A 14,235-nucleotide genomic window follows, 5' to 3' on the forward strand; every position below is an offset into this window, starting at 1 on the left:
TGTGGCTAGATAATGGTACAAAAACTATAGTAGTGTTAAAATATTGTGTCATAATTGTTAACTGGTGGCTGTGAGAGACATATATTAGGGAATGTTTTGTACTATTTATCTACCAACAGCTCATTTTATATTCATTGCAGTAAATTAATTCCAGATTCAAGTAATATACATAAGGTCCACTGCTGCCTGAGATACAAGTCAAAATTAAAGCATTCATCAGTCCATAATTTAACCAGTTGTTTTAAGGCAGTAACTGTTACAAAACCAGCATGCTTAATTTCAAAGAAGATTGAAGCACATACTTCTAGCCTATGCAAAAGTCAGTGAAGTGACACACTGCCATCAATCTATGAATATTCCGAAATGAATAACAAACAGGAACAATTTACCTACCTGCAGGGTCTCCACTTCCTGTAGCCAATCTTTGGCCTTCTGTACAGCATCTTTCAGAGCAATACCATTTGGGAGATAGGCAGGAATCTCCTCTATCTCCTTGACTGCTGCCGCAAGACTGCTTACTGATTGTCGTGGTCTATGTAAATGATACACACAGCCTACTCAAAATGTGATACAAAGTAGTTCATTTTAGCTTTGTTATTCAAAGGCTGGTAAGAAATCTCAAACTACAAAACAAATTGAACTGCATGAGGGACGAAACACACACACACACACACACACACACACCCCTCTCTCCCTCTCCCTCTCCAACCTATGCTGTTCAAGGAGCTGTTTCAAAGGGAGGAAGGTATGCCCAAAACTACCGGTGAATTTAGGTCTTGGTAATATAACTAGAGTTTTAACAACAATAATGTATGGCACAATACGTAATTATTGGCTATCGAGTAAGTCATTACCGCAATGACATTTAGGAGTGCTAACATTTTGATTTATAAATAATTCATTTAAAAAACTGGTATTTTTGTAATAGTTAAATTCAAGCTAAAACTAGGCACAATTTAAGAAAAGGACCCCACACCCCACATCCATGCCCCTCCACAAATATCATTCACTACACAAGCGAGAAAGGGCTGTTGGACTTATTCCTCTCACTTTAAAATAAAAAATAAAATAATAATTTTATGCCTGAAAAAGGTGAGCAATATGGATCTCAGACTAGGGAAAAGTAGACAAGAGACCACTAGCCAGTACTTAAATGCCAACTTGGATCATTGTAGCCAGGAATGTAGAGGTGTAAGACTCGAAGTTACCCAGAGTACTGTAAATGAGTTCCTGTCCCAGAGCTGACTTTTTTTTTTTTTTACAAAAGGGACTGAGCAGAGATTTCGGTTCACCATACCCACTAAACTTGAGAGAGACATTTTAAAAGTGTTTTTTTTCCCCTGCATCTAAAAGGTTTTTGCTAGGTATACTGAAGAACTTGAAAAGAAAGCTAAGGAGAGCTTGTTCACCACAGTATTTTTTTTTTAACTGTATAAAATGTAAACATTTCAAATGCATGTCCTTCAGTGCCTGTTAAATCATTTTGGTACATTTCCTGGTACTGAACTATTGAGTATGTACCACGAGGATTTCAGAGAGAGAGAGAAAAAAATGGTTGGTTGTTTAAGACTACTTAAAACGTATCTTGGGGTGATTGCTGCCTTGCACACCCAGCCTGGTTAGTGGGGCCATCTGGCAAAAATTTATATTTAACTCCATTGGTTTTTAATTAGTTGTTCACCTTCAGCTAAAAAGAATGAAGAGAGTAAAGTCACTGTAGCAAACAAAGATGTTAGAACCTTGTTTACTCAAAAAGCTGTTGTTTGATTCTGGAGTGCCCTATGTATTTTGAAAAGAGGTGTCCAAATTGGTTTAAAAGAAAAAGCAGTGTACTACATGCATCCTTTTTCTTCTCATCAGAGTTGCGGTAACCCAAATTTTCCTGATTGGTCTATATTTTATAGTGTTTATACATTTCCATGAGGGAGATTTAACATAAAATTTAAAATTTCATAAGCCTTTGAATGAGAGCCTGAGCATCTGTCAGAAAGTTCCAAAGGCAGGAAATTTTTAGAGATACAGCAGATTTACCCTTAACTCAAGCCTGTCAGCTAATAGTAGGGGCTTCAAGAAAAAAGTATTTATTTGTCATGATGCTATTACATACTGCAATTCATAACTTAGTTTTGTTGCTTACAGGCACAATTTCACCTATAGCTCTGATTTTTTGTGGGATCAAGTCACACTTATTCTGTAGTTTGTGCTTTACCATCACATTTGTCTTAAATAATAAACAATGTGACCAGTACAAGAGTGGTAAGAAATGCTCTAGTGTTTAAATAAATATGAAGCCAAGGATCTGGGAGCCAAATTCTGGTCTCATAGAATCTGTACTTAGCATACAGCTTTTAATTACATCTTAATGAACTTAACAAATGTTATTTCTTCCTTTATATTCATTAGACTATATTGAGGGTGAAATGCCCAGCAGCATCCTTTTGTCACAGTGAGGAAGTATTCCATCTCAATTCCTGCTCTCTCCATCCTTAGGCCTTGTCTACATTGGAGAGTTTTACCATTTATACTTATATAATTACAACTATAGAAGTAAAAACCACCCCACTTGGATACTCTTATTCCAGTATAATAGTGGGGTTTTTTGGTTTAGCTTACATCCTGTCTTAAGTAACGTAAGCTAAATCTAAAAAGCCCCTATTATTCCAGTATAAGAATGTCTACATGAGGGACTGATACCACACTGGTAGAACCACACTGGTTTAAATTCACGTTAGCTTATAAGTCACATCTTAGCTTTATTGTGTAGAAAAGCACTAAGATTTGAAACACTGATGGAGGAGTAAACAATTGATCTGAACCTTCAACTGTTTTTACAGGTCCTTTCCATCTTCCCCTCCCTTCATTTGTCCATGTAATATATATATATATATATATATATATATATATATATATATATATATATATATATATATATATATATATATATATAAGCAGCATGGAATTGTTTGTCTACACATCATCCAATATTACAAAGTTCCATGCAATACCAGATACAAACTAAAAAATGATACATTAGTATATTCATGCACTCATAAAAATGAAGAGAAAAACAAAGGCAAGAAGGTCAGGACCACATGTGAACTGCCTGCTTTTTGGGTTACCAAGTGAAAGATGCAACACTAATTGCACCTATTCCCAAACTCTAAGATTCAGCATCTACCTGGCCTTTATCAGATTTCTGGCCTTGTCATCCCAGTGTTCAGACACAGTAAGAAGTTCTTGCAGTTTAGCCATTGCTTTCTCAACTGCTGAATGAGGAGTCAGTCCAACGCCTGAGTCTATGAGTCGTCTCATATCATCCAGAGTAAGGGAGCTTTGATCCAAGCAAGCTTGCTGTACATCTTCCAGCCAGCGTGCCTGCTCCAGACGGATCCGCAGTTCTGCTAGCTGTGGAAGATCAACATCAAACTCAAAGCTGACATTCAATAGTTCCTGCAGTTCTGCAGCACTGGGCATTTCTTCAGAGAGAAGTTTTTGGCTATGCTGTTGGAAAGCTTCCACACGATTAAGAAGATCCTGAAACACACAACAGTAACTATTAAAACAAAAGGAGAAAACCATTGTCAAAGCTTAAAGCTCCTATACCCAACAGCACTGCAATCTTGGCTGTTCTGTTAGTTAAAGCACTGCTAGTAGAATTTACTGGCAAACATCTCACTAAGGCCACGTCTATATGTACAGTGTTGCAGTAGCACAGGTGCACTAAAACAGCGGCACCACTGCAGCATGTGTGGTGAAGACGCTCTATGCCGTCAGGTGCTCTCCCATCAGCATAAAAAAAACCCACCCCTGTGAGCAGCAGGAGCTATACTGGCAACATAGCTTGTTCACACAAGTGCCCATGCTGGTGAAACTTATGTCAGTCGAGGGGTGGTATATTCACACCCCTGGGTGACATAAGTTATAACAAACTATAGTGTAGGCATAGTGTATGATGCAAGGAATGCACAAGGAAAATTTACCTTGAAATGCTCATTCTCTTAATACCTTGAGATTTAGAATATTTTCATAGTGTATCAGCAACACTAAACAGAACATGATTCCTTCCACTTGTGAATTCCTGTTCTAGACTAGCTGTTCAACTGTATGCAGTCTTAAAATAATAAAGATAGCAATAAAATGTTCTTAAGTGTTTTAGTTCCTCCCCGTCCTCTTTAGAGCTCTCAAAGTTACCTTCAGTAATGGAGTCTGACTGAGGACACAGGGTAGAGCATACAGCTGTCTTACAAACAACCGAAGCTCATTCACAGTCAGCTGATTTGGGGATTTTCCTCCTCCAGAACGATATCTGCAATTACATATAGGCATTTCCAGATTTTCGGATGTCACTAAAACATACTCCAACATTTAAAGTTTTAAGTCTACTCATGAATTTTCAGAAATTTTATCTCATAGATTATACATGAAAAGCATGATCTTCAAAAGCATCTAAGTGACTTAGGACTTGTCTATATGCGAAACTGACTGGAAAAAATGGTTACCTACCTTTTCTTAAACATTGTTCTTCGAGATGTTTTGCTCATGTCCATTCCATTGTAGGTGTGCATGCACCCACATGTGCGATTGGAGACGTTTACGTTAGCAGTATCCATAGGGCTGGCTGTGGCGCCCTCTGGAGTGCCACACTCATTCCATGGTTTATCAGGCGCCGCCGGCCCTCCGCCCTCTCAGTTTCTTCTTCTCGATAACTCCAACAGAGGGGCAGGAGGCCGAGTAATGGAATGGACATGAGCAACACATCTCGAAGAACAGTTTTTTCTTAAGTGCTTGTTAACGTCGATTCAACTGTAGGTGACTTACAAGCAGAATCCTCAGAGGTGGTCTTGGAGTTAGAATCATAGAATATTAGGGTTGGAAGAGACCTCAGGAGGTCATCTAGTCCACTCCCCCGCTCAAAGCAGGACCAACACCAAGTAAATCATCCCAGCCAAGGCTGCGTCAAGCCAGGCCTTAAAAACCTCTAAGGAGGGAGATTCCACCACCTCCCTAGGTAACGACCCTTTGCCACCCTCCTAGTGAAATTGTGTTTCCTAATATGCAATCTAGACATCCCCCACTGCAACTTGAGACCATTGCTTCTTGTTCTATCATCTGCCATCACTGAGAAAAGCCTAGCTCCATCCTCTTTGGAACCCCACTTCAGGTAATTGAAGGCTGCTATCAAATCCCTCCTCACCCCAGTTCCCTCAGCCTCTCCTTGTAAGTCATATGCCCCAGCCCCCTAATCATTTTCGTTGCCCTCCGCTGGACTCTCTCCAATTTGTCCACATCCCTTCTGTAGTGAGGGAATAATCACTTCCCTCAATCTGCTGGCAATTCTCCTACTAATACAGCCCAATATGCCGTTGGCCTTCTTGGCAACAAGGGCACACTACTGACTCATATCCACCCTCTCGTCCACTGTAATCCTCAGGTCCTTTTCTGCAGAACTGCTGCTTAGCCAGTCGGTCCCCAGCCTGTAGTGATGCATGGGATTCTTCCTTCCTAAGTGCAGAACTCTGCACTTTCCTTATTTAACCTCAAATTTCTTTTGGCTCAATCCTCCAATTTGTCTAGGTCACTCTGAACCCTATTCCTACCCTCCAGCTTTATCTACCTCTCCTCCCAATTTAGTGTCATCTGCAAAATTGCTGAGGGTGCAATTTATCGCATCATCCAGATCATTAATAAAGATGTTGAACAAAACCAGTCCCAGGACTGACCCCTGGGGCACTCTGCTTGATACCGGCTGCCAACTAGACATCGAGCCATTGATTCACTACTTGTTGAGCCCAATAATCTAGCCAGCTTTCTATCCACTTTATAGTCCATTCATCCAATCCATACTTTTCTAACTTGCTGGCAAGAATACTGTGGGAGACCGTATCAAAAGCTTTGCTAAAGTCAAGATATATCACATCTACCACTTTCCCCATATCCACAGAGCCAGTTATCTCATCATAGAAGGCAATCAGGTTGGTCAGGCATGACTTGACCTTGGTGAATCCATGTTGACTGTTCCTGATCATCTTCCTCTCCTCCAAGTGCTTCAAAATGGATTCCTTGAGGACCTGCTCCATGATTTTGCCGGGGACTGAAGTGAGGCTGACCCGTCTGTAGTCCGGGTTCTCTTTCTTCCCTTTTTAAAATGTGGGCACTATATCTGCCTTTTTCCAATCATCCAGGTCCTCCCCCGATCGCCACAAATTTTCAAAGATAATGGCCAGTGGCTCTGCAATCACATCAGCCAACTCCCTCAGCATTCTTGGATGCATTAGATCTTGTGCATGTCCAGTTTTTCTAAATAGTCCTTACCTGTTCTTTCACCACTGAGGGCTGCTCACCTCCTCCCCATACTGTGTTGCCCAGTGCAGCAGTCTGGGAGCTGACCTTGTCTGTGAAGACTGAGGCAAAAAAAGCATTGACTACTTCAGCTTTTTCCACATCATCTGTCACTATGTTGCCTCCCCCATTCAGTAAGAGTCCCACACTTTCCCTGATCACCTTCTTGTTGCTAACATACCTTTAGAAACCTTTCTTGTTACCCTTCACATCCCTTGCTAGCTGCAATTCCAATTGTGCCTTGGCCTTCCTGATTACACCCCTGCATCCTCTAGCAATATTTTTATACGCCTTCCTAGTAATCTGTCCAAATTTCCAGTTCTTGTAAGCTTCCTTTTTGAGTTTAAGCTCACCGAAGATTTCACTGTTAAGCCAAGCTGGTTGCCTGCCATATTTGCTATTCTTTCTGCACTTCGGGATGGTTTGTTCCTGCGCCCTCAATAAGGCTTCTTTAAAATAGAGTTCACAGTCTTTCATATTGGAGCACAGCTCTGCCAAAACCAGCATTATCTTGAGCTTTCTGGGTCAGTGCAATAAATTTCTTGGATCGGCACTAGAGCGAAGAAGGCTTCCGAGGACACCTGCACCCTAATCGAGGGAGCTGTCATGATCGCCAGCAGGTGCACCTTTGCCAGCTCATAACAGTACCGGATGGAGGCCGTGGTCCAGGACGAGATTCTCTGGGTAGACACTAGGCAACCCTTCATCCTGTCTGTGTCAGCAACAAATAATCGTGTAGACTTATGGAATGGCTTTGTTCTATCTATAGAAGGCCAAAGCCCTTCTGATGTCCAGGGTATGCAGCCTGCGTTCCTCATCCGTAGGATGAGGCTCTGGACAAAAGGATATATCTTGACCATTATGGAACTGGGAGATGACCTTGGGCAGAAAGACTAGATGCAGACACAGAAGATCGTATAAGGCGGTTCCGACATGCGCGCCCTGATATCGGATACCCTACAGGCCGAAGTTATAGCGACTAAGAAGGAGACCTTCCATGAGAGAAGCGGGAGGGAGCAGGAAGCCAATGGCTCAAACGGGGGCCCCCCCATGAGCCTTGACAGCACAAGATTCAGGTCCCAAGTGAGAACCATTTTTTCACTTACCCGGTGAGGCGGGGGGGTGAGGCCTGAGGCTTCTGGCTCCAAGTGCCCGGCGCATGCCAGGCGTGACCCGCTCCAGGGACAGTGTCAGGTGGGGAGTTTGACCGGGGCGGTACACCTGTCAAACCGTAACGCAGGTGTCCTAAGGCGAGCTCAGGGAGGACAGAAACCTCCTGTGGAGTAGAAGGGCAAAAGCTTGCTTGATCTTGATTTTCAGTATGAATACAGACCATGAAAGCGAGGCCTCACGATCCTTCTGACTTTTTGGGTTTTAAAGCAGGAGGTGTCAGAAAGTTACCACAGGGATAACTGGCTTGTGGCGGCCAAGCATTCATAGTGACGAGTGAGACAGGTTAATTTTACCCTACTGATGATGTGTTGTTGCAACAGTAATCCTGCTCAGTACGAGAGGAACCGCAGATTCAGACATTTGGTGTATGTGCTTGGCTGAGGAGCCAATGGGGCAAAGCTACCATCTGAGGGATTATGACTGAACGCCTCTAAGTCAGAATACCCCCTAAACGATATGGTCATGGGAGAAACCCAGGGTTGTGACTTCAATCCTCGAGGGGGCCATTTAGGGAACTAGGGTAAAAATCTGTCTGGGGATTGGTCCTGCTTTGAGCAGGGGGTTGGACTATATGACCTGCTGATGTCCCTTCCAACCCTGATATTCTATGATTCTATGATATGCGGGTAAAGGCACTCCAGACCTTTCAGGAACCACACCATCATGGGATGGGCGATGACCGACCATCCTTGAAGCAGAGGGCTGAATGCTGAAATGGACACCAGGTGTACCCTGACCAAAGACAGCGACAGGCCCTGGAGCTTATGGTGCAGCAAATAGCCCAGGATGTCTTGCAGCGGGGCCTCTTCCACACAAATGTGACAATCTGAGGCCCAACATGTGAACCACTTTCACTTTGCCATGTAGGCAGCCCTGGTGGAGGGTTTCATGCTGCCCAGCAGGACCTGCTGGACACCAGTGGAAAAACGCCACTCATCCCCATTTAACCACGCAGTAACCAGGCTGTCAAGTGGAGCGCCGGCAGGTTTGAACGCCGCAGATTGCCATGGTTCTACCAAAGAGGCAGCTTCTGAAAGACTCAGCAGCATGCTGAATCAGTGCTGATGAAGCCACACTAGGGCTATGAGGATGACTGTCACTTTGTCTTGCTTCACCTTTAGCAGGACCTTGTGGATTAACGGCACCTACGGTAAGGTGTACATCAGTGCTCCCGACCATGGGATCAGGAAGGCATCCGACAGGGAGCCCTTGTCCCTGCCCTGCAGAGAACAGAACATGTGGCACTTCCTGTTCTGCCAGGACGCGAACAGCTCCACGTGGGGAGTCCCCCACATGCGGAAGATTAGGCTGACCACCTCCAGGTGGAGCAACCATTCGTGGTGTGACAAGAAGGTCCTGATGGGGCGACATGCCAGGATGTTCCTGGTGGGTGGTTACAGATGAATGGTGTACTGCACACAAATGTCCCAGAGGCTGAGCACTTCCCGACAAAGGGTCGAAGACCTGGCACTGCCTGTCTGTTGATGTAACACATTGCGGCAGTATTGTCCATCAAGACCTGCACCATGCCTTGCCCTTCAGGTGGGGCAAGAAAGCCTGACAGGCCAGGCAAACTGCTCTGAGCTCCCAACATCAATATGAAGCGCTAGGACAGCTTGTAACCAGTGGCCCTGGGTGTTGAGCTCGTCCAGATGGTCTCCCCAGCCCATATCGGAGGTGGCCGATACCAGGGTGAGCAACGGAGATGGGAACGTGAAGGGAACTCCTTGCAGCACCGACTTGGGATCCCGCCACCAGCACAGAGACAAGAGGATGTGGCTCGGCACCATGACCACTTGGTCCAGGAGGTGCCAGCTGGGGATGTAGACTGAGGCCAGCCATGCTTGCAGAGATCTCAGATGAAGTTGGGCATGGCTGACCACATACATGCACACGGCCATTGGCCCATCAGTTGCAGGCACTGAAACCGCGCTTCTGGAAGGAAGGGGCCCTGGCTTGCATGGAATTGAAAACCGCTCCGATAAACTCTATGCTTTGGACTGGCATTAACGTGGTCTTCTCTGTGTTTGTTAACAGGCCCAGGTCGCTGCAGGTGGAACTCACCAGACTGAGGCTACTTTGCACCTGCTCCAGAGAGCTGCCCTTGATGAGCCAGTCATCAAGATACGGAAAGATTTGGACCCCTTGACACCTCAGGTAAGCCGCTACCGGTGCCATGCATTTTGTGAACACCCTGGGGGCCGAAGACAGGCCAAAGGGTAGTACCGTGAACTGGAAGTGGCAGCCGGCCACAATGAAACGCAGGAAACGTCTGTGTCCCGGGAATATGGAGACATGAAATTAAGCATCCTTTAAGTCAAGAGTGGCGTACAAGTCCCCTGGATCCAAGGAAGAGATGATGGAGGCCAGGGTGACCATGCGGAACTTCCACTTCTTGAGAGACTTGTTGAGGCCATGCAGGTCCAGAAAGGTTCTGAGGCCCCCTTTGGCCTTCGGGATTAGGAAATAGTGGGAGTAGAATCCTCTTCCTTGCATGTCCCGAGGAACCTCCTCCACAGCTTCCAAGCCCAGGAGCTTCTCGACCTCCTGAACAAGGAGTTGCTCATGAGAAGGGTCCCTGAAGAGAGACGAGGGGAGGAAGGGAGGGACGGCCAAAAATTGCAGGGTATAGCCCCGAGCTACTATGTCCAGGACGCAGCGGTCTGACGTAACTGGCAACCAGGTTGAGCGGTAGGGTAAAAGGCGGTTAAGGAAAAGGCAGGAAGGATCTGGGCAGGTGGCTGGTGCGTTGCTCCCAAGTACACCCTGAAAACGAGCGCTTTTGGCCCCCCGGTGCTTCTCCTGGGCAGGCTTCACAGGAGATTGGGATGATGAAGGGTGGCAGCAGCTAAACTCGACGTCCTTTTTCTTTGCAGGCCCTTGTCGAGGCTGCCACTGTCGAGGTGGCAGAGGAGACCGGAATGGCTGTCTCGACGCCTGAGGAGTGTGCATCCCCAGCGAGAGGAGGGTCGCCTGCATGTCTTTTAGGCCATGCAGTTGAGCATCTGTTTGGTCGGAAAAAGGCCAACACCATGAAACGGGTGGTCCTGAATAGAGGCCTGCATCTCCTGAGACAGTCCGGCAGTCTGAAGCCAGGAACTGTGCCGCACGACCACTGCTAAGGGTACCACCCAGGCAGCTGAATTGGCTGTGTCCCAGACCATTTGGAGGGAGCACAGAGTCGCTGCAGTACCCTCCTTCACCAGAGTTGCAAACTATGGGCTGTCTCCTGAGACATGGAGTCCTTGAACTTGAGGATAGAGTCCCACAAGTTAAAGTTATAGTGACACAAGAGAGCCTGGTGTTCCCCACCTGAAACTAGAGGCTGGCCATAGAATGAAATCTTGCAATCGAACAAATCCAGCCTCTTGGCTTCCTTATTCTTAGGGGTGGAACTAGTGGGCCCGTTTATCCCTCTCGTTGGCTGCATCACCTTCATATTGGTGCACATAACAAAATTCATGTGGTGGGGGTGAGGCCGAGGAGTTCAGTGTGGGAGAGGGCTCATGGCTGGGGCAGGGGGTAGGGGTGCAGGTGTGTGAGGTCCCCGGTTGGGGATGCGGGCTCTGGGGTGGGACCAGAGATGAGGGGCTCAGGATTGGGGCAGAGGGTTGGGGTGCAGGGGGTGAAGGCTCCAGCTGGCAGTGCAGACTCTGGGGTCGAGCTGGGGATGAGGGGCTCAGGGCTGGAGCAGAGAGTGAGGGCTCCGGCTGAGGGTGCGGGCTGGGGATGAAGGGTTTGGGATGCAGGAGGGTGCTCCAGGACTATGGCGATGAGAGAGGACTCCCCCAGCTCTCTCCTCCCACAGCAGCACATGGGCTGTGGGGGACAGGCACCTCTCCTTGCCGCAGCAGCTCCAGGGCTGGGGCCATGGGATAGGTGCTCCCACTCCCCCTCGGCAGGCCTGGGCCGGGGCTAGGTTCAGGCTTCCCCTCCCCGGGCAGGTCCAGGGCTGAGTTGGGGCTGGGGGAGGGGCACCCCGGCTGCAGCAGGTCCGGGCTGGGTTCCCTGAGCACCTACGCAGGGCTAAATAGGCTGCTTACAAGGAACTTAGGTGGGTGTATAAATACTCAAACTCTGACACAGTACTTTGTTCCCACCCTCTTAGAGGTGGGCAGCATGGAGGATGGGGTTTGCCAGATGGTCCTGGCAATTTTCAGGACCCACTCAGTAGTGTGACGTGGGCTGGAATGGACGCTAAGAGCACATTAAACAATGTCTCCATCTGCTCCTCCATCTGCTCTGCCTTGAGGCCCACATTCGATTCCACCCTATGGAGCAGTGCCGGATGATCCCTGAAATTGTCTGGTGGGCTAGCTGTGGAGGGGCCCCCCACCACCTCGTCCGGAGAGGATGATGATGATTGGACCACTGGGGGAGGTCCGGCGGTGTCCTCACCCACTGGGAAGGGCTTGAGGTTGAGAAGGAACTGAGAGGAAAATGCCCTTGCATGCTGAAGAGGTAGAGAACAATTGAATCTGGGAAGAACAGGGCTGATATTGCAAAAAAAAACACATTCTTAAGAGGTGCTAGGCACAGAGCACTCATGCAAACACATTACAGAAGGGTGGGACCAGAACACCTCGATACCAACATATTCCCTAAAGAGAACAGGAACACGCTGACCCATCCTAAATAAGAGGACAGGATGACAATGTGATGGATAGAGATGTTTTGATCGAATCAATATGTACAAGGTAATGGGTGGTAACAACCCACGTTAGGGGGCAGGTAACTAATCACATCAGAGGGGCAATATGTTATTTGTTTGTATTGATGTATAAAATGAAGCCTCAAAGGGAGTGTCTCTGTCTGGCCTAGGGAGGAATGGAAAGTCCCGCTGTTCACTGAGCTCGTCTATTGTCACGGGCATACATTTGTTAGTGTACCTATAACCACTGAACCAGGGCATTAGCAACGTGCTTCACTGGAAATAAATTAAACCACTATTAAACCAAGTCTTGTGGTCTTACTGGGCAGTTCGATGGAAGCCTGCTGTATGGGCTCTGTGGCCAGAGCCAGTGCAGCACGTAGAAATAACATGCATACAGCCAAACATCTAACAACACTGTTGTCTATCTATATCTGAAGAAGTTCCTCACCTTGTGCAATAACAATGGTTCTTCAAGATGTGCCCCCCTATGGGTGCTCCACGGTAGGTGTGTCTCCGTCTCTGCGCTGCTGATCAGTAGCAGTGTCCATTGGGCCCGCACATGCACGGTCTCTCCTCGTGTTGCACCATGAGGCTAGCCAGCACACATGGGCTAATCATCCTCAGTTCCTTCTCTACCAAAGAGTCATAAGCGAGAACTCCGAGGAGGGCAGGTAGTGGAGCAGTTACTATAGGGACACACATCTCAAAGAACCATCATTACTGCACAAGGTGAGTAACTTCTTCAAGTAGTGTCCCTCTGGGGGCTCCATTATAGGTGACTCCCGACCAGTACCACTCTTGGAGGGCTGGGACTTCAGAGTCAGGTTAGTCACAGGTGATAGTACTGTGGTGTCAAAGACGGCATCAGAGGCAGAGTCCCCGGTGATTGCATAATGTTCTGTGAAGGTGTGGACTAATGCCCACAATGACGCTCTGCAGATCTCTGAGATGGGGATGCCCTTAAAGAAGGCAACAGATGAGGAGATCCATCTCACGCAATCTGTATGGATGGAGTCTGGAGGAGTCATGTTATGAATTTGGTAGCACTGCCTGATGCAAATCGAGACCCACTTAGAGAGCCTTTGGGCTGATATCACTAAGCCCTTGGATCTTTCTGCCATAGAGAGGAAGAGTCTAGGGCAGGGGTGGCCAACCTGTGGCTCTGGAGCCAGATGCAGCTCTTCAGAAGTTAGTATGCAGCTCCTCGTATAGGCACTGACTCTGGGGCTGGAGCTACAGGCGCCAACTTTCCACTGTGCCAGGGGGTACTCACTGCTCAACCCCTGGCTCTGCAACAGGCCCTGCCCCCACTCCACCCCTTCCAATCCCCTCCCAAGTTTGCTATGCCCTCATTCCTCCCCCACCAGAGCCTCCTACATGCCACAAAACAGCTGATCAGGAGGTGGGGGAGGGAGAGGGAGGCGCTGATTGTTGGGGCTGCCGGTGGGTGGGAGGGGAACTGTGGCTCTTTGGCAATGTACATTGGTAAATTCTGGCTCCTTCTCAGGCTGGCCACCCCTGGTCTAGGGACTTCCTAAAGGTTTTTGTCCTATCGAGATAGAATGAAAGGGGGCTCTCCTAACATCTAAGGTGTGTAGTATGGCCTCTCTATTGTCTTGGTGAAGCTTGGGGTAGAAGGCAGGAAGGTGGATAGCCCACATGCAATGGCTAGCCTCGAGATGCAGCATGAGGAAAGACAGTGCATGTGCAGGCCCAACAGACACGGCTACCAAAGATCTCGGATCAGCAGCACAAGGATGCAGACACACCTACAGTGGACCACCCATAGGGACACTACTTGAAGAAGAAACAACTTTCTTCTCAGGAAAGAAAAACATTTTAAAGTGCAATGGATCACCAGGAAGAGAAAGGCGAGTGCTATTTTACATAACTTACTTAATGCTGCCTCAAGTTGGAACAGGTGGCCTTTAGAAATTGCAAAGTTCAGGACACTTGACATATCATGTGTCAGGAAGTACCAGACCCCAAAAGTAGGATCTCTTTTCAGGAGACCAAAAGGGTTGCCGTAATTTGGAAACCCATAAAACAAGTGCCTTTTCCAAATTTTC

At 47.2% G+C, this 14,235-nt stretch overlaps 1 protein-coding gene across 4 annotated transcripts in view; it reads right to left on the reverse strand.

The window, feature by feature from the left end:
• Nucleotides 1–14,235, reverse strand: part of KDM5B (lysine demethylase 5B) — a 192,856-nt gene that overhangs the window by 57,498 nt on the left and 121,123 nt on the right. For all 4 annotated transcript variants that reach the window (XM_039518029.1, XM_039518031.1, XM_039518028.1 and 1 more), the window contains 3 exons: nucleotides 4,192–4,306; nucleotides 3,179–3,534; nucleotides 394–532 (listed from right to left, as the gene is read on the reverse strand). In XM_039518029.1, the coding sequence (XP_039373963.1) occupies nucleotides 394–532; nucleotides 3,179–3,534; nucleotides 4,192–4,306 (610 nt within the window). The remainder of the gene's footprint in view (nucleotides 1–393; nucleotides 533–3,178; nucleotides 3,535–4,191; nucleotides 4,307–14,235) is intronic.

This window comes from Mauremys reevesii, unplaced genomic scaffold, assembly GCF_016161935.1.
Source record: "Mauremys reevesii isolate NIE-2019 unplaced genomic scaffold, ASM1616193v1 Contig2, whole genome shotgun sequence".
Taxonomy (NCBI): domain Eukaryota; kingdom Metazoa; phylum Chordata; order Testudines; family Geoemydidae; genus Mauremys; species Mauremys reevesii.